The sequence below is a fragment of the Camelus ferus genome, chromosome 10 (assembly GCF_009834535.1).
Source record: "Camelus ferus isolate YT-003-E chromosome 10, BCGSAC_Cfer_1.0, whole genome shotgun sequence".
NCBI lineage: Eukaryota > Metazoa > Chordata > Mammalia > Artiodactyla > Camelidae > Camelus > Camelus ferus.
The window spans coordinates 12,399,586-12,418,989 of NC_045705.1; the positions used below are offsets into that span (position 1 = coordinate 12,399,586).

At 40.1% G+C, this 19,404-nt stretch overlaps 1 protein-coding gene across 1 annotated transcript in view; it reads left to right on the forward strand.

Moving 5' to 3' along the window:
- Window positions 1–19,404, forward strand: part of LOC116666325 (protocadherin Fat 3-like) — a 278,718-nt gene that overhangs the window by 125,474 nt on the left and 133,840 nt on the right. The window contains exon 3 of the mRNA XM_032488368.1: window positions 1,669–4,977. Within this exon, the coding sequence (XP_032344259.1) occupies window positions 1,686–4,977 (3,292 nt within the window). The 5' untranslated portion in view covers window positions 1,669–1,685. The remainder of the gene's footprint in view (window positions 1–1,668; window positions 4,978–19,404) is intronic.

Consider the following 19,404-nt stretch of genomic DNA (forward strand, 5'->3'; position numbering starts at 1 on the left):
GTTTCCCATAGAAGTGACAGAAAGGAAATGTGAGAGGCCAGTGAATATGTCTTGGTGGAAGAACTTATCCATTTGGGCATTCTAAAAATCTAGGCTATTCAGATTATAACTAGACTTAGCTGTTCCCTGTTAAATAGCACTTCTCCCCACCTGCCCGTTTTTAAAGCACTTGACTAATTTTATAGTTACAATAGGAAAATATTTTTATCTGTTAATCTACGTAGGCATAGAGCTGTGATGACTGTGGAAATGTAGTAGTGACTGGTAAAAATATAAAAATAATTGGAATTCCTTCAATTACTCTTGGGAAAGTAAATCTCTTATAAGTCTTTAAATTTTTCTTGCACAAAATGTTTCTTACCTCCCTGGTTCTGAGTGGCATGGTACACTCATGGACATCACTTAGATCATGCAGCTCCTTAGGGATGGTCCTTCCTGCCTTGTTTATTGCATGATGTTTTATTCATCCTCATGGTATTGGATTATGCATAAATCTTGATCGGTTTAAAAGCAACACAACAGAAGATGGTAATACCTTGAATATGTTTCCGTAAAGATTATAATTATTAAAGTAATTACATAACCATTGATGAACACTGTTAATTGAAGAAATATTAGAAAATGCAAATATGCCTCCTAAAACCACAGCACAGTTGATTCTTTTTAAATGTAAAAAGGTGGTTGTATACAAACAAGGTCCTACTGTATATTCAGTATCTTGTAATAGCCTTTAGAAAAACCTGAAAAAGAATATATACATATATATGTATAATGAATCACTTTGCTGTACACCTGAAACCAACACACATTGTATAGCAAGTATACTTGAATTTTAAAATGTAGTTGTATACATAAATGTTTAAATAATAATAGAAGCATATCACTAATACTATTTTATGATCTTTTTAACTTAGCATTATATCTTATTGCATCTGAAAATACACATCTTTTATCATGATTTTTAATACTGCATATATTTGATTTTATGAGCTATGCCACAATTAATTGATTCTCTATTGATAAGCAATTAGTACCTTTTCAATTTTTTTGTATTTTAAACTGTGCTATAAATATACACTTGTCTGATTATTTTCATAGGATAATTGCCTAGAAAGTAATTTTGTGTCAGAGGTAAATGCAGTTTTTAAGGCTTGTAGTATATATTTCTAAATTGACCCTCAGAATGCAGGAAATCTTGTCCCAGTGAGCAATCCTATCAGCAGTATAAAAATATCACTTAAAATAAACAACAAGGTCCTACTGTATAGCACAGGGAACTATATTCAATAGCTTTTAATAACCTATAATAAAAAATATGAAAAAGAACATATGTATATATAACTGAATCACTATGCTATACACCAGAAACTAGCACAACATTGTAAATCAACTATATTTCAATAAAAAAATTTAAATTAAAAAAAATCAATCAAGATAAATTTAAATCCTAGTGATTTTGAATTCCCTGTCCTCTAATAGTAGTGAGGGTTCTAATTTTTTTTTCATATATTGATTTTTAAGAAAAAGACATCATATAATATAAATAAAATTTATAGAATTTTGTTTTAAAAAGTTTTTTAAAAGCACTGTTTCATTGGAGTTATTTCCTATTCCTCCTCCCACGTTCCTCTAGGTTAATTGATCTTTTCTCTCTCTTTTTATCTCCAGGATGGAAGTATGATGTGATGGATGTAACTATGGGATACTGTGTGGGTACCCGGCCTCCTCCTTCTTGCCTCATCCTCCTGCTTCTCAAGCTTTTGGCCACTGTCTCACAGGGGCTGCCAGGGACCGGGCCCCTGGGCTTCCACTTTACACATTCCATTTATAATGCTTCCGTGTATGAGAACTCAGCGGCGCGGACCTACGTCAACAGCCAGAGTAGAATGGGCATCACCTTAATAGACCTGTCCTGGGATATCAAATACAGAATAGTTTCTGGAGACGAGGAAGGCTTTTTCAAAGCGGAGGAAGTCATCATTGCCGATTTCTGTTTTCTCAGAATCAGAACTAAAGGTGGCAATTCTGCCATCTTGAATAGGGAAATTCAGGACAATTATTTATTGATAGTAAAAGGTTCCGTGAGGGGAGAGGATTTGGAAGCATGGACCAAAGTGAATATACAGGTTTTAGATATGAATGATCTGAGACCCTTATTTTCACCCACCACATACTCTGTTACAATAGCAGAAAGCACACCTTTAAGGACTAGTGTCGCCCAAGTGACAGCGACAGATGCGGATATTGGGTCCAATGGAGAGTTCTACTACTACTTTAAAAACAAAGTTGATCTCTTTTCAGTTCATCCTACCAGTGGTGTCATCTCTTTAAGTGGACGATTAAATTATGATGAAAAGAATAGATATGATCTGGAAATTCTGGCTGTGGACCGGGGCATGAAGCTGTATGGAAACAACGGAGTGAGCAGTACTGCCAAGCTTTACGTCCACATTGAGCGGATAAACGAGCACGCTCCGACTCTCCACGTGGTCTCCCACATCCCTTTCTCCCTGGACAAAGAGCCCGTGTATGCGGTGGTGACCGTCGATGACCTCGATGAGGGAGCCAATGGAGAGATTGAATCTGTTTCCATTGTGGCCGGGGATCCTTTAGATCAGTTCTTCCTGGCTAAGGAAGGGAAGTGGATGAATGAGTACAGGATCAAGGAGAGAAAGCAGGTGGACTGGGAGAGCTTCCCCTATGGCTACAACCTCACTCTTCAAGCCAAAGACAAGGGGTCACCTCAGAAATTTTCAGCAGTAAAGATAGTCCACATTGCCAACCCCAGAAGAGACACTGTCCCAGTTAAATTTGAAAAAGAAACGTATGATGTGAGCATTAGTGAATTCTCCCCTCCTGGTGTCGTGGTTGCTATAGTAAAATTAAATCCCGAACCGCTGGATGTGGAATACAAATTATCCCCTGGAGAGGATGCGCCGTACTTCAGAATTAATCCTCGGTCAGGTTTGATTGTCACAGCACAGCCACTGAATACCATTAAGAAGGAGGTTTATAAACTGGTGGTGACAAATAAGGAAGGAGATTTAAAAGCACAAGTCATCATCAGCATAGAGGATGCTAATGACCACACCCCAGAGTTTCAGCAGCCATTGTATGATGCTTCTGTGAATGAAAGTGTTCCAGTGGGAACAAGCGTCCTGATGGTCTCAGCTTCCGATAAGGATAAAGGAGAAAATGGGTACATCACCTATAGTATTGCCAGCTTGAATCTGTTGCCATTTGCCATTAACCAGTTTACAGGTGTTATTAGCACAACAGAAGAATTGGATTTTGAATCCTCTCCAGAAACATACAGGTTCATCGTCAGAGCCTCGGACTGGGGTTCGCCATACCGCCACGAAAGTGAGGTCAATGTGACTATTCGGATAGGAAATGTCAATGACAACAGCCCTCTCTTTGAAAAGGTGGCTTGCCAGGGAGTTATTTCATATGACTTTCCAGTTGGGGCTCACATCACAGCTGTCTCAGCCATCGATATTGATGAACTTGAGCTTGTAAAGTACAAAATCATCTCTGGAAATGAACTCGGTTTCTTTTATTTAAACCCAGACTCTGGTGTTTTGCAGCTTAAAAAGTCACTGATGAATTCTGGCATTAAAAATGGAAATTTTGCCCTCAGGATTACAGCCACTGATGGGGAGAATTTTGCGGACCCCATGTCTGTTAACATTTCAGTCCTGCACGGGAAGGTGTCTTCAAAGAGCTTCAGTTGCAGAGAAACTCGTGTGGCTCAGAAGCTGGCAGAGAAACTGCTGATTAAGGCAAAAGCAAACGGGAAACTAAATCTGGAAGATGGATTTCTTGACTTTTATTCAGTTAATAGGCAAGGACCACATTTTGACAAGTCATTTCCTTCTGATGTGGCTGTGAAGGAGAATCTGCCAGTGGGTGCTAACATCCTGAAGATTAAAGCCTATGATGCCGACTCTGGCTTCAATGGGAAGGTGCTATTTACAATATCGGATGGAAATACAGATAGTTGTTTTAATATCGATATGGAGACTGGGCAGCTTAAAGTCCTTCTGCCCATGGATCGAGAACACAGAGACCTCTATCTCCTTAACATCACCATCTATGACTTAGGTAATCCACAAAAGTCCTCATGGAGGTTGCTCACGGTCAATGTGGAGGATGCCAATGACAATAGCCCCATTTTTCTTCAAGACAGTTACTCAGTTAACATTCTAGAAAGTTCAAGTATTGGTACTGAGATTATTCAAGTGGAGGCCAGAGACAAAGACTTGGGTTCTAATGGTGAAGTGACTTACTCAGTCTTGACAGATACACAGCAGTTTGCCATCAATAGCTCCACTGGGATCGTTTATGTTGCTGACCAATTGGACCGGGAATCCAAAGCAAATTACTCTTTAAAGATAGAAGCCAGAGACAAGGCAGAGAGTGGCCAGCAGCTGTTTTCGGTTGTCACCCTGAAGGTTTTCTTGGACGATGTCAATGACTGCTCCCCAGCTTTCATTCCCAGTAGCTACAATGTGAAGGTTCTTGAAGATCTTCCCGTTGGCACTGTCATTGCGTGGCTGGAGACCCATGATCCAGACCTTGGACTGGGGGGTCAAGTGCGCTATTCTTTGGTCAATGACTATAACGGGAGATTTGAAATAGATAAAGCAAGTGGTGCCATCCGACTGAGCAAAGAGCTAGACTATGAAAAGCAGCAGTTCTATAACCTCACGGTCCGCGCCAAAGACAAAGGGCGGCCCGTCTCTCTGTCATCTGTCTCCTTCGTGGAGGTGGAAGTGGTGGATGTTAATGAAAACCTCCATACTCCCTATTTCCCAGACTTTGCTGTCGTTGGATCTGTAAAAGAAAACTCACGTGTTGGGACAAGTGTGCTGCAGGTGACTGCCCACGATGAGGACCCCGGGAGGGATGGAGAGATCCAATACTCCATCAGGGACGGCAGCGGTCTTGGAAGGTTCAATATTGATGACGAGAGCGGTAAGTTTAATATTTCGAGCCGGAAGTGTCGTTTCCCTTCTTATGAGTTGTCACCATTGGAAAAGTGAGTCTATTCTTGTACTCAAATAGAATGACAAACGAGGTTGTGTTTGGTGTGGAGATGATGCAAGTGAACTCTTTTCCTTAGGAGGCAGTGATTTGTAAGAAGACCTGTTTATACGGCGATGGCCATGGTTTTCAGTGGGAGTCCCTGTTTCTTGTTTTTCTCGTTCAGCACTACTGCCACCAGGTTATCTTTTGATAAGCGTAAATAATTGTCACCTCTTTTGAGTGCTCTCCTAACCTTCACTAAATTAAGGGCCCTGATAAAGTAAGTTCCATTTGAATTGGCTTTAAATTAGAAGTGTGAAATGGATTTTCAAATGGACCTTGTATACCAGTCTTCCACTTTACAGTCAGGCTTTGCCGAAGTGATATTGCATGCGTTCCTTGGTCTCTTGTGTTTCCCAGGCACATCTGGCCTTGAGTGACAGGCATTTGCACTGTATCGGCCTCATTAATATATGGCAGTCTCCTTCTGCAAATGTTTTCATGATATACCAGAGGAGGCATGCTGTGAATTTTACTTATAAAAAATGATTTTAAGATTTTACCTGTAAGAATTAATCTTTTATCAAAAGGCTTTAAAATATGGGACAAAATTGACCCAATATTTTCCTTATCCCCTATCTATTTAATTATGCTCCATCATAGGTACAGATAGAGATTTTATTTCTGTTCTTGTTCTTGTTATTATTTGTCTTTAAATGTACACATGCCTACACCCATGCACATATGTGTTTGTTCCTTGATGAACACAGTGCCTTTTTGTAGTCTTCTCTAGACTGTCGACATCTCAAGACAGGGGCTGTGTCTTCTCTACTCCTGTGTGAGTGGTAATATTAGCACTTTAAAGTTCGGGGGGCATCTCTGTATCTAGTAAATCATTTTCTACAACACTCACAGGGTGTTTTGTTCCCAGTATTGATGATGATGATGATGATGATGGTGAAACAGGTGGTGGGAAGGTGACATTATGGGGATACTAGCGGATCCATACGTCCATAATACTAGAAAAAGGATTTGAGAAACTATATTAAATACTGGATGGGAATTACAAAAGTGTATGTAGCATCACAGATTTAAACTGTCATTTTTGTATACATGGGCTCTAATTATGGCCAGTGTAAATTGTAAAGTTGATCTCCATAGCAATAGTGAAGGAAAGGTCAATGTCAGGAAAACTGGGTTCTGATTCCACCATAGACCCTATCTTATTATATAGAACTTGTCATTCAATTAGAAAATATTTTCACCTTTGAAGTACAAAATGAGAAAGGAAAAGAAGTAACCCTTACTAAGTGTCTATTCTTCCCTAATAATTTCCTATTAATAACAGTGACTTCATTGAGTACTTGCAGTGGGCAACATACCATTTATAGCTGGGTCATATTTAATCCTCCCAACAGCCCCATGAGAACTAATAATCATCAGCTCGTGAACTGATGTTCAGAGAAGATAGATACCTTGGAGCCTAGTTTCACATTTAGCTCTGAGTAACTGCAGGACACCATCCTATCTCCCCTCTGAAGATAAGTGTGGGCGTCCTCGCATGTTCCTAGATACACTTGAATTTGGTGTTGACCTAAAATCTGTATGGCAATAAAGTGTTAGACAGGTTTTCAAAGTCCTTACAACCCTGGACTCACTGTCTTTTGGCACCAGCCATTCATCACCCTTCCTTTTTCCTCGCAGCCCCATTGTTTGTGTGGCTCTCTGGTGCAAGAAGCTTACCTTTGGGACTCAGGTCGATGTGGGTAGGTGGGTCAGCAGGAAGGTGTCGGGCTGAATGATTAACCACTACATGACTCCATGAAGCCACGTTGAGTTGTTTTTATTAGGAAGTTCCGTCTTGGTGTAGCTTGAGGCAGGGAAGAGCAGGAGCAATTTGGTGAGAGTGGCCTAGATTTTTTCCCTGTTTGTGCTATGCTATTTTGTTCTCATCTTGGGTGTTATTTCAGAAAATGTGTGTATAGTCATCTGATGATATAGCTGCTTTTATAATTCTTTTAAATTTTTATTTATTTTATTTTTTGTTGAAGTAGAGTTGATTTACAATGTTGTGTTAGTTTCTTGTGTACAGCAAAGTGATTCATTATACATATAAATCTATTCTTTTTCAGATTCTTTTCCATTATGGGTTATTATAAGACACTGGATATAGTTCTGCTGTGCTATACAGCAGGACCTTGTTGTTTATCTATTTTATATACAGTAGTGTGTAATCTGTTAATCCCTTACTCCTAATTCATCCCTCCCCCACCGCTTTCCTCTTTCATAATCATAAGTTTGTTTTCTGTGAGTCTATTTCTGTTTTGTAAACAAGTTCATTTGCATCATATTTTATATTCCACAGATAAGTGATATCATATGATATTTGTCTTTCTCTAACTTATTACCTCACTTAGAGGATATTTTCCAGGTCCACCCATGTTTCTGCAGATGTCAATATTTCATTCTTTTTCTGGCTGAGTAATATTCCAATATATATGTATATATACACCCTATATTCTTAAACCAGTTGTCTGTTGATGGATATTTGGGTTGTTTTGGCTTTTGTAAATTGTGCTGCTGTGAACATTGAGGCACATGTATCTTTTCAGATTAGGGTTTTCAACTCTGACAGTTTGATATCCTTTGCTTCTGTTGAAAAAACAACCTACTGCCATGTGTTTGTTCCATTATATTCTGGATCATATAAAATAAATTTTGCCATGGACGATAATAATACCACTTTCATTTTGACATTGCTTTGTGACTTAAAAATCTCTTGCCTTATAATTATACATTAACTCCTTTGGGTTAAAGAGTAGCTAAGTGTGTTGTGTAAAGTCACATACTCATTAGAGGAGTATAATGGCTCTAGAACCATCTCTCCGCAGCCCTACTTCAGTGCTCTTTTCTTCGCCTTCATCTCACATGTTTCTGATTTACTTTCCTAGAGAATTATTAATTTTTAAAACCATAGTAGCTATTTCTTCCCTCCCTCTTTTTGTTTCACTTTGTTTTCCTCTTTTAAGAGGAAGTAAAACTCTGTGTTTCTCTGTTACAGGAAAAAAAAATTTGGACTTGATGTTGACATTTTTTTATGAAGAATAGAATTTCCATTTGGTAATATTTTTAGCCATCTTTCTTCCCTCTCCCTTCTTATAGATTTTAACATCCCAGCCCAAGAAACTGATGGGCAGTGATTGCCTGGATTTGTGCCAGGGGGATGCTAGCGTTGAGGAGAAGTTTGGTGATGAATGCCCAAGGAGAGAAGCCATCACCATGGTGCTGTTGGGTTTGCACGACTGTTGAACAAGCCATCCGCTCTTTGCCTCCAAGTGCTAAAAAATCATGGCTTGGGCTGCTGGCAGAATAAATGGCTGTTGATCCCTGCAGCTGTTACTGGGTCTCAAGTCTGTTATTTCACTTAACCCCCTGAGCATAAAACAGGCTAAACTTATTTGGAGTTTTGTCTTTCAAGAACCTTTAAGTCAGCGGCCAAAGGTTATGTAATGGCCTGCGTTGTTTAATATGTCTCAGGCTTATGCTTGCACACCGATGAGCTGAAGTTTGTTAGCCATGCAGATCCCCGGGCCTGTTTCCCTCAAATTCTGACACAGTCGGTCTCGGGTGGGAGCCCAGGAATCTTCATTTAAGCCCTGCAAGCAGTCTGTGTGCCTGTGGTTCAGACACACACCCTAAATTGACCTGGGCTCCTTCCAGAGTGTCTACCAGAGTCTCTCTTTTCTGTGAAGTCCATTTCCTTATTCTTTTGAAAGGCAGTGCTCATATTTTAGAGAAATTTCTTTTCTAGTCAAGTTTTACAATCCAAATAAATTTTCTGTTATTCGTCACTGGTGATAGTTTTCTGAATGCCTTCCCAGTGGATCAAAAATCTTTTTCTGTGCTTCAGTAATTGCAATGCTTCTGTTTTGTGAAACAGCATACACTGGGATTAGTTGATCCATTTAGAGTTTTATGTTCTTGACTTTCTGGGAGCTCAGTGAACAAAACCGTGCCTTTGAAATTCTTTTCCATGCACAGGCATTTAATAAATGTTTAATAACATTCACGCTAAATGGATTAACTGGGGGGTCCCCAACTACAGTGGATTCGATCACCATTTAAATTACCAGTCTGGAGGATGCAATTTAATCATTTTTCTCCTGCACAAAGAATGCATTCTCATTCTTTGACATGACAGGAATTCATATTTGACTATTCTGAAGTTTTAGAAGGCTTCTTAGAAAGAATGTATTGTATATTTTAAACTGTGATTTTTCTGTTAGATGCTTTTGGAAGCTGCATACTTGAGCAATGATTTCACTATTTTATTTACCTGGGATTAAAGAAATATTTAATCCAGGTAAACAATTTCCAGTTCAGCACATTAATCATGAATAACTAGGAAGATGTTTTCCCATTCATTATTACTAATTGTATGATATCTTCCATTTATCAAATACCTATTGTGTGCTAGGCACTGGGCTGGGTGCTTTGTGGGTACTTGCTAATTGTCACAGTAATCCAGCAAAGGACAGTTCAGTGAATCTTGTTCAGTCAGGGTCAGGCATCCGGAAATTGTCAGAACTGGGAACTGGCACTCTAGTGCAAAGGACTCCAACTCTCACGTTAGCCTCTCTCTGTTCCACTCCAGTGTGTCGTAATAACCTTGCTAAGTGTATGTATTAGTCAGATTTTTCTGTATTATTGCTACATAACAAACAGTCAAAATTTCAGTGGCTTATAAAAGCAGACACTATTTTCCTTGCTCCTAAGTCTGAGAGCAAGGAACATCTGAAGCAGCATTGTTGCAGGCTGTAGACTGAGTTACAATCCGTTCTATGTGTCTTTCACATTCCAATACTCAGGCTGAGGGGGATACTCACTGGGATGTAATGTTCTCAAAGTCAGGTCGGGAGTGCAAGGGGGCTGATGGAAATTTGCGATGCCTCTTGAAGCTTCTGCTCCAGACTGGCCCACACTCCATCGGCCAAAGAAGGTCTCAGGACCAAATTCAATATTGATGTGGGGCAGAGAGGAGCACTTCTCTCGTAATACAGCCTGACATAGCACATGACAGCTCTCACCGTTGTCTTCATAATCTGACATTAATTAGACAGTTTGTGGAAGACACTGGACCAGGCCAGGGGTGACACAGAGAGCTACAGGTGTCAGACCTGGCCTTCTGTCCTGGGACATTCCCTGGTCTGTCTGAGAGATCAGAACGCAGCTGCAGGCCATGATGCTGTTGTCAATGGCAGTGGATAGTTTCACTGAACACCATCTTGGTGTCCAGGTCTGTGCAGAATGCTTTATACAAATGGTCTCATTCATTGGTCCCATGACGTAGGGACAGTTGTTCCCTTGTTTTGACACATCTGGTCTTGTAAGAGAAAGAGCCCACAAGCACAACACACAGACATTCTTATTTACCTTTCTTTACATTGAGGTTCCAGCCAGCATTTCTCAACTTATGTGATTACAAAATGTTCTCATTCTTCCAAATGTTTTGATAGAATCAGCAGAGGCTTAGGAGACCTAGTGTGTACTTGGATTCAAATAGACACGCGAAAGAGGCCTCTCAGACTCATTAAGCACCCTAAAACTAATTACTATTTTTTGTAAACTGACGATTCCAACAATAAATCAATATGCTTTATAATGGTGGTGCTGGCTCCCTCCCACTTGCTTTTCCAGGTCCACTTTCCACCCGTTTTCTGCTTTGGGTCGGGGCCCTGAGCTCTTTGGCCGGTGGACCCCCTCGCCCCCTTGACATCTGTTGATTCTGCCAGTGCAAGCGTAGAGAGGATGAAAGAGAGTTAGATGTGGGTGTTATCCCTTTGACTCTTCGCACACTGGTGACTGTGGGCCGACTGCATCCCTCTGCTGATGGTGGAAATGTCTTCCTGCTATTACTAACCCTGAAGGACTGAATTATCTTTTTAAACTGCCCTAAACACTGCCCACTCCTTTAGTAAATAGTCTTATTCGTTAAATGCTTCTCATTTACCCAGTTTGAATATGTCCTCTGTTTTCTGCCAGAACCCCACTGATAGAATATTTTTCTTACATAAATGTTTCTAAAACAGATTTTTAAGTTTAAACAGATTTTTAAGGCTGATGTTTTCCAGCAGTGCCTATTAACTACGGTTTCTATGATGCTCTGTGTGTTGGCACATTTCATTGGAGGCCCAGAGGAACAGTAGAGAGAGAATAATTATCCAATGCTTTCAATTTACAAGCAAAGAAAGGGAAGTCAGGACTTTGTCTCTCCATGGAGCTTATGCGTTCTCCATCTTTTCTATGACAGAAAGACAGATGTTGCTTTGCTGAAACCCTGTCCCACCAGACGTGGGAAGTAGAGGGTTTTGGCTGGATGATGTAGGACCAGGATTTTTCAGGCTCTCCAGTGTTGTGATGCTGTACTTGATCTTCTGCTGGGAGAAGGATTCATTTCAATTGGTAGCCAAGGAAAGAATAACGACATACAACTCTAGCTTTTATTCATTTAGTTCAACCGAAGAGCTGTTTAGTAGCTGCCAGTGCTGGGTCTAATGCTCTTCATCTGCAGTCTGCAATCATCACATAGTCAAGAGTGGGTGAAGGAAAACCGAGAAAGAGAAAATTCGTCTTGTTAGAAATTTGAGGAGCTTTGTGTCACTGCGGTAACCGTATGTCCCCAACCCAGATATTTAAAGAGGTGGGAAATTTCTATACGGTCATGTTTCTTGCATAGTATAATAAAATATAAGCTTTCCTTTTCTGATATTTAGAGGCAGTGGAAATCATAATCTAGCTTATGGATAGGATATTAATCTTTCCAGTTTCTTTTCCCCAGACTTGCCTATTAAATTCCACTCTGACAAACTGAGGAGTAAAACGAATGTTATTTGAAGACGGTGCAATTCCTGATAATTCCAGGCTAAATGGTGTACCCCATCCTCATCCTTTTTTCGAGAAGATATTTTTATCTCCATTCAGCTAAATCAAAAGAGACTCAGTGAATTTTGGCCCAAGTTTTCCCTTAAAATTTCTCCCTGGGATTAGAGCAAGCAAAAGAGAGGAATGAAATTATGATCAAGTGATAGCAGAAACTTTTCCTGGCTCTGGATTTTTTTAACCTTAGCTCTAGGCTTTCTGATCATAATTATTTGAGAGAAATATAATGTTCCCTGGAGGAGCTCTGAACACTCCACAGCATTCAGATGAACTTGGTAGTTGTCATGTAAATCAGGTGGGAGAGAGCATTAGAAGCTTCTGGAAAATAATAAACAGCGTGTTTTTATTACTCTTTTCAGCAGGCTCCTTCTTCCTGACCTTTTCTTAACTGTTGGCTGAAGGCAATTGAGGTTTTAATAGAGGACTGTTAGTTCAAATATGTAATTATCATGCCTGCATTGTGTATCAAGTTTGAGCTGCTGTTGTCCCTGTGTAACTAGTAAATGATAAAAACAATGACCACTGTAAAGAGAAAATCCAAATAGGGTGGCAGGCCAACAACCAAACTGGTGTGGTCTTTCCTCTGAAATCAGTCTTCCTTTTACATTTAATAATAGAAGTTTCCGGTGGCTTACCTGGCCCTTCCTGTCAGAATCATGATTTCCCCAGTGCCAAGTCATACTGAATTATATCTACTTCTTCAATTAACAAAGAATGAAATTTCAGTGGCCTCGTAAGCAGAGGTTACAAAACTGATCGAGTGATGACTTCATGTGTTAGTGGCTCTCCAGAAGGCAGTGGGATAAATTTATTGCCCTCTGTTGACTTTGGATAGCTTGCATCTCATTTCAGTCTTCTAAAAATGTTTTTTTTTTTTTGCAGGTGTTTTATATGCATGTTGAAGGATACTTTCATTTATCATTACATTTGGAAGAATTATAGAGTTTGATAAATATTTATGCGATGCCACTACATTCGCAGTGTTTCATTGAAAAGAAAATGAAATGAAAATGAAAATGGGCTGTAGTCTGTATTTTTAGCTTGCCAGTTTTTATGAGAGCATGTCTTATCAACAGACAGAATCTACAAAGAGTTGTGTGTAGGATTCAATTCAATTTATATTAAATTCTGGGCACTAGTGTGTGAATTATTGAATATAATAGGACTCTCCAAATTTTCCCATTGGACATTGGAGGATTTAGTGGATCCTCTAGGGCCACTCTTTGTGATTAAATTCACAGATTTTCATTTGCATAACATAGTTACTATTCTAGTTGCTTTTTAAAAGCAGTATGCTGGTGAGAATACTACCGAGTGAAATAATATATTGAATATGAAATGTCTTGTGTCAAAAAGGGAATAAAAGTTGAAGGAATTAAGATAAAAATTTGAGATACACACACACACACACAAGTGCGTGTGCACACACACAGTATTATGGTAAAAACATAAAGGCTTTGTGGTTTAGCCCCAAGATGTATAAAATAGAGCTGAAACCATTTTCATAGTTTTTTCTCCACTTCCTTAAAAGGTTGCATCTTCTCTCTCGTTGCTTCCCTGCTCCCTTTTTTTCTCATCCTCCACCTCTTCTTTCCTTCACTGCCATTACAGTGCACGGATTCCGAGTAGGCACAATGCTCTGCACTGAAAAAGATTCACAGATGATGAAGTCAAGGACAATCAGTAGAGACAGAAAAGCATGTAATTGCAAACCTTGTGACATGTAAGTGACACAGTGTAAGTGAGTGCCTCGTGCTGGCCATTCATCATTTTCACTGTGGCCTGAGCATCACCCTTTGGCATCATGGGATGATTTTTACAAATTCCAATTGGAGACCAGACAGTCTGAGAGATAACTAGAACATTAAAGTCAGTTGATGATGATATATCAGCAAGGCTTAATTGTCAAGGAACGCATGGCCCCAGAAATGGGTCCAGGTTTTGTGACGCTTGAAGCCCATACAATTTTGGGTGCCTGCTTTGAGAAAAAGTATAAAAAATATGACTATGAAATTTTTGTATTTGTTTAGAATGAGGAAAGAAATCACAGGAACTCGTACGTTTGAAAGTCAACAAACACAAATATCACAGAGCTCAAGAAAAATATAGTATTTTGTTGGTTAAATGCCTGACACACTTCTCTTATACTTTTCTCCCCTATATTTTTGGTTGCATTTTTTTGTTTGATTGCCTCTTGTAGGATAATAATCTTGTGATTATTTTTCTAATTATTTCTATAAAAAGTGCAGGAAGATTATTTCATTTTCCTCTAATGTGGTTGATTGAGATCTTCTTTATTGAGACTTTAGAAATGTTTCTATAGAGTTGTAACTTGTTAATAGGTAATTATTTTCTCTGTTGGTGTTAAAGCTGAAAAAAATCTCTATCAAGTTTCTTTCTCATATGAGCGGTTACAGATATACTTGCTGTTAATAATAACCAACTGCTACAGTTCTGTGCTCTGTAAAGAAAAACAGTCCAGTAATTTCCATTTCTGAGCAACTGAAGGAAAAAAATCAGGGTGTCCTTATAATTTGTATGCTGTATTCCAGGAGAAAACTTTGATGTTGACTCTATAGACAAGAACCAGATCTTCCAGTTACAGGTTTACATGTCTAATAATTGGGGAATTTTCCACAGACTGGCTTCTGGCTGTTTACATTCCGTGCCTGGTTTCTCCTCCCCTGGGGCCTTAATTCTAGTACTGGCTACCAAAGGGTATGGTCATGCAGTGATAGAAGTCTGGCCCTTCACTTCCATGCTGTGATGCTGGGTGTCTCAGTGCAGTGGGTACTGGAGGTGTTTTTGGAAGCCATCCCTACACTGGGACAGCTAACAGCAGTGTGTCTACAGAATTGATGTTGAACCACATAAATATATGCCCCTAAATGTAAACTTAATGTTTCCTCAACTCATCCTCCCTTGGACATGTCCCTCAGATGCCTATAGCCACTGTACCTGGTGATGCAGAATATAATATGGAGAAGTTGGGGGGAAAGAGAAAGACATTTTAAATTATTGTGGTTAAGGTCTGTTACTCTTGCAAAACTTACACAACTGTATAACCATGTGAATCATTACTAGGGTCCTCCCTGAGGTTTGGAAGCTTCAGCTTTGGTAGAGCTGCATGTTAAATCTACATCTGCCTAGCAGTGTTAGTCAATGAACATTTTTCTGGAAAAGGTTAAGTCTTCAAGGTCACTGGACAGAGTGACTGACCTGGGCCAGGCCACAAAGGCTAGTCCTGATTTGAAGACTAGTGACCCGTAGGCCAGGTTTAAGGTTTTTGGTCACTCCCAGATATTCCTGAATCAGCAGACAAAACAGCAAAACGGTGCAAAGGGTGTAAAGATCAAGGTTGCATGTGAGTGGCTCTGACTCCCTGGTATCCCCAAGTATCTCGAGGAGATGCCCTGGAAGTTGTGTAACCAAAGCAGCCCTTGAAGAGCAAGAAGTTTGTAAGTTCACGGAATGGAGAATCTTGAGTCCACTCTCTTTTACAACACCTGTTTGGGAATTCACTAAGAATATACCAGGATCTGGAAGCAAAGACAAAGGGTCTTTGAGAGCTGTCCTGCTGACTGTCACAGAGTTCTTTTCCTTGAACTCATTATCTGTATCCTAAAAGCATGACTTTGTGGTTTACATGAAATTATTAGGGGTTTCACTTAACCATAATTTCCATATTATTATTAGAATGTTTTTGATAATTCAGTTTATTACTATTATGTTGTACATATATCAGTAGCACATCTCACAATCAGTAATTTCCATCTCCATGGGCTGCTGGCATTGGTAAGATGTTTCTGATTTCATTGACTGGAACCTTGATAAAGCCCTGTTACTATTAAAAATAAACATTGACTTGCGGTCAGCTTTGATAGGGGATTCTGTACTTGGGATACCGTGTCCTACTTGACCCAGTGTGAGGCCCTGAGAGCTTGAATGAGGCTGTGGTGGTGGAAAGTAGGGTTAAGGTCTTCCCCGTATGTCCATCCCCTTCTCTCATGAATGTCACGCATCTCCCCCCAAACCTGGGTAGAGTCATGTATTTCTTTCTCGCTTCTTGAAGATACTTCTAAAGAACAGTTTACCACATGGTTAAACTGAGCCTTGAATGGAAAACACGGTGATTAAATTTTGGATCACAATTTCATAAAATATTGTCTAGTTGCTAAGAGTGCAAGTGTAGTCCATCTGTCTGTCTGGTAGTAGTTTTATCCTGGAAGGCAAAAAAAAAAAAAAATCAGAATTGGAATGAGTGAGAGTTCCATTTCTGGTCACTAAATTCTCGTGTTTCACAGCTGGGAGAGTGTAAGCACCCAAGGGTGGTAATGCAAAGCCAGAATTCTTTATTCCACAGTCACACAGCATGACTCAAAAACGTATCATTAGCTCATTTGGAACTTGATAATTTGGTAGAAGATGCTCTAGAGTGTAAGCAAAAATTGCTGTTGGGAGCCCTCTAAATAACCTTTAAAAAGAATTTGTTCTGATGCACATGAACTCGTGTTTTTACCTAGACCTGTTGACTTTTATTTTGCACACAACTCTAGTAAGCTGGACTTCTTGAGATTTAATCCTACAACAGCTTAGAAATTGCAGAGCAGAGATGTTGATGTAGATAGGCCTACTAACAACAGTGAGGAATCACCCTGTTAATCAGACGGCAAGAGAAGGAAATGGCTAAGCCCCATCTCCCCATTGCGTGTCTATTACGTGTCAAGCTTTCAAAAGTTTTAACTCATTTACTATTTCACAAAGATTCTATGAGGTGGGTGCTCTTATTATCCCCATCTCTGGATGAGGAAACAAAAGCTCGATTTTCAATTACCTGTCCAAGGTTTCCCAGCTAGTAGATCTGGGATTTGAATGAGGCCAGCCAGCACCAGTCTGAGGTCTTAATCACTCTACTTTAGACACTTTCTGAATCAGCAGCCCTAAGTGTCTCCTTAAGGGCTGACCCAGAGGGAGCTCAGTACTTCATTACTGTGCAGGAGAATAGTTGATCATTATCAAGAAGAGTCCCAATCACTGGAGAGGCCCGGATGCCCTAGAAGACAGAGCCCAAGGCAAAAGTTACGGTATAGGCGAATGTTTTATTAAGGGCATAATCCCAGGGGAACGAGAGGGAGGGGGAAAAACGTAAGCCAGGCCTGGAGGAAGGGAGACCAGATAGAAATTGGGACGTTACTAAGTTGGTCGCAGCTTTACAAGAAAACCCAGCCTGTTTCTCAGCCTCCCTGCATGTCTCCAGGGAGGCCACAGACAAGCTCTGCCTCCTGGGCTCTTTAGCCTGGGGTTGGAGGGAAGGGAAGGCAGTTTTTCTCTTAACTCTTTTCCGGTTTTGACCTCTTATGGTCAGATCCGCCCCCTTGGGCATTAACTCCCCAGCAGTCCTGGGCTGCACTGAGTATGTCTGGGCATCTGGAAGCCAATACTCCAAGGGGGCCGGAGGTGTCGTCTAGTCAGTGTTCCTGGGTTACAGTCTCTTAGCAGCGGTGCTGTGGGGGAGCGCCTTCTCCTGCTGTAGGGGTGGGCGCTCCTCACAGGGAGGTGGTGGACAGTTGAGGCCTGGGGAGGGTGGTGGAGCAGGCTGGGCTGCGCACTTCTTGGAGGGTCCAGGCAGACTGGGTCCAGGCAGAGAACTGCAATGTGTTTGGGGAAGGATTTTTTTCAAAACAGACAAAAGATAAGCAGAGCAAAACACAACACATGAAATCAGGATGCCTACCTGAGCCGATGTTCAACTACTTAGAAAACTCAGTTACACAAAATGACACGTTTCCCAAAGGCTCTGATCTGCCAAGGTGTTACGATTTGTGTTTCTCTGGGCCCTGGACTGCTTAGAACTACCTGGGAAGAAGTGCCAGCACTTGGTATTTTTTGATTGATGTGGGCAAAACCTCTTTTTAACACCTCTCCTTTCTTGTGAGCGTCTGACATCTGAGTGCTATTCTGTCAGATGTTTGTGCATGAATTCATGGGCTCGAAGTGCAGAGGGAGGTAGAAGGGAGACTAGAGGCTGAGGATTTGGTGAGAGTTTTATCTGCCGAACTAACTTTCCCATCTTCCTTCCTTGTCACAATATAATCATCTTTGTCGTCCATCTCACCGGGCAGCATCACCGCCATCATCCAGCACTTACTGGAGAGCTAGTCATCTGCTAAATGCTCTGCAGAGTGTTCCCCCTACTTGAACCCATGCAGTCCTCATATTAAACTTATGTGCAGGGACTCTCATGACCCCAGACTTTTGGGTGTGGGAACTGAGGTTTAGAGAGGTTAAATAGCTTGCTTAATTGCACAAGCTGATAAGTTACAGAGCCAAGGCTTCCACTCAGGTCGTCTCACTCCACAGCTCTCGCTTTTGTTTGTTCTGTACACTGCTCCTGGGACCCACGTGTCTGCATCCTCTTAGAAAATGCCACCCCCCCACCCCCCCACCCCACCCTGTGCATTGTATTTTCTCATGTGCCTTTGTGGCTAGGAGCTTAGAGGGAATATCTGCAATATTCAATGACTCATTATAGTATGCACTGCATATTATAGCATGTAATATATAATATAATGAACATATAAGCTAAATATAATGTGTATTAAATATAATAACATAAAATAGTATATAATAGAAACAGTTATCTAATATGAAATAATATAATATATAACATAATATACATCACATAGTGTTATATGGTGTATATCATATAGTGTTATATGATATACAAGTTATAATATATTGTATATTTGGTATTATCATATGTAGTATGTTATTATATGTTATATATATTGAGCATCTTCTATATGCCAAGCATTGTTCTAGACACCAAGTTAGACCAGTGAGTCAAATGCACAAGTATCCTTGCAACATTCTAATGAAGAAGTAGATAATAATTAAAATAAATCTAACATATAACATGTTAGAAGTAGTATGTTAGGTGGGTTTATGTGCTAAGCAGGAAAATCACGCAGGTAAGGGAGAAAGAAAGTGTACAGGTGGTGGAGGGTTCCAGAGAAGGCACTAAGAAGACGGCCTTTGCATTAAATTCTGAAGGAATTTTAGATGTGGAAACTTGTTATTTCAACTTGGAGGAAGGCAAGGAAGATGGGGCCCAAACTTGGTTGATTGCCATAAACTCTGATAACTCCTCGGTGATGAACAAAACCACCATGAACTGTAGAAAGGATTTACTTTAAAAGACACAGTTGTAAACGCAAATTTGTTCAAGAAAAGTATCCTGTTTTAAAGGATTTTCCAGGGAGTCAAAGTCTTGATATAAATCCAACTCAAATTTCCTCTAACTTCAGCATGGCTGCGTCCTAAGAGGAAAAGCTATTTCCCTTGTTAATAACATGCATATTTCCCATCTTCCTTCTGGAGCCTGTTTCTCTGAACACTGTTCACAGCAGTTGTACTTTTATTATGATCAAATGTATA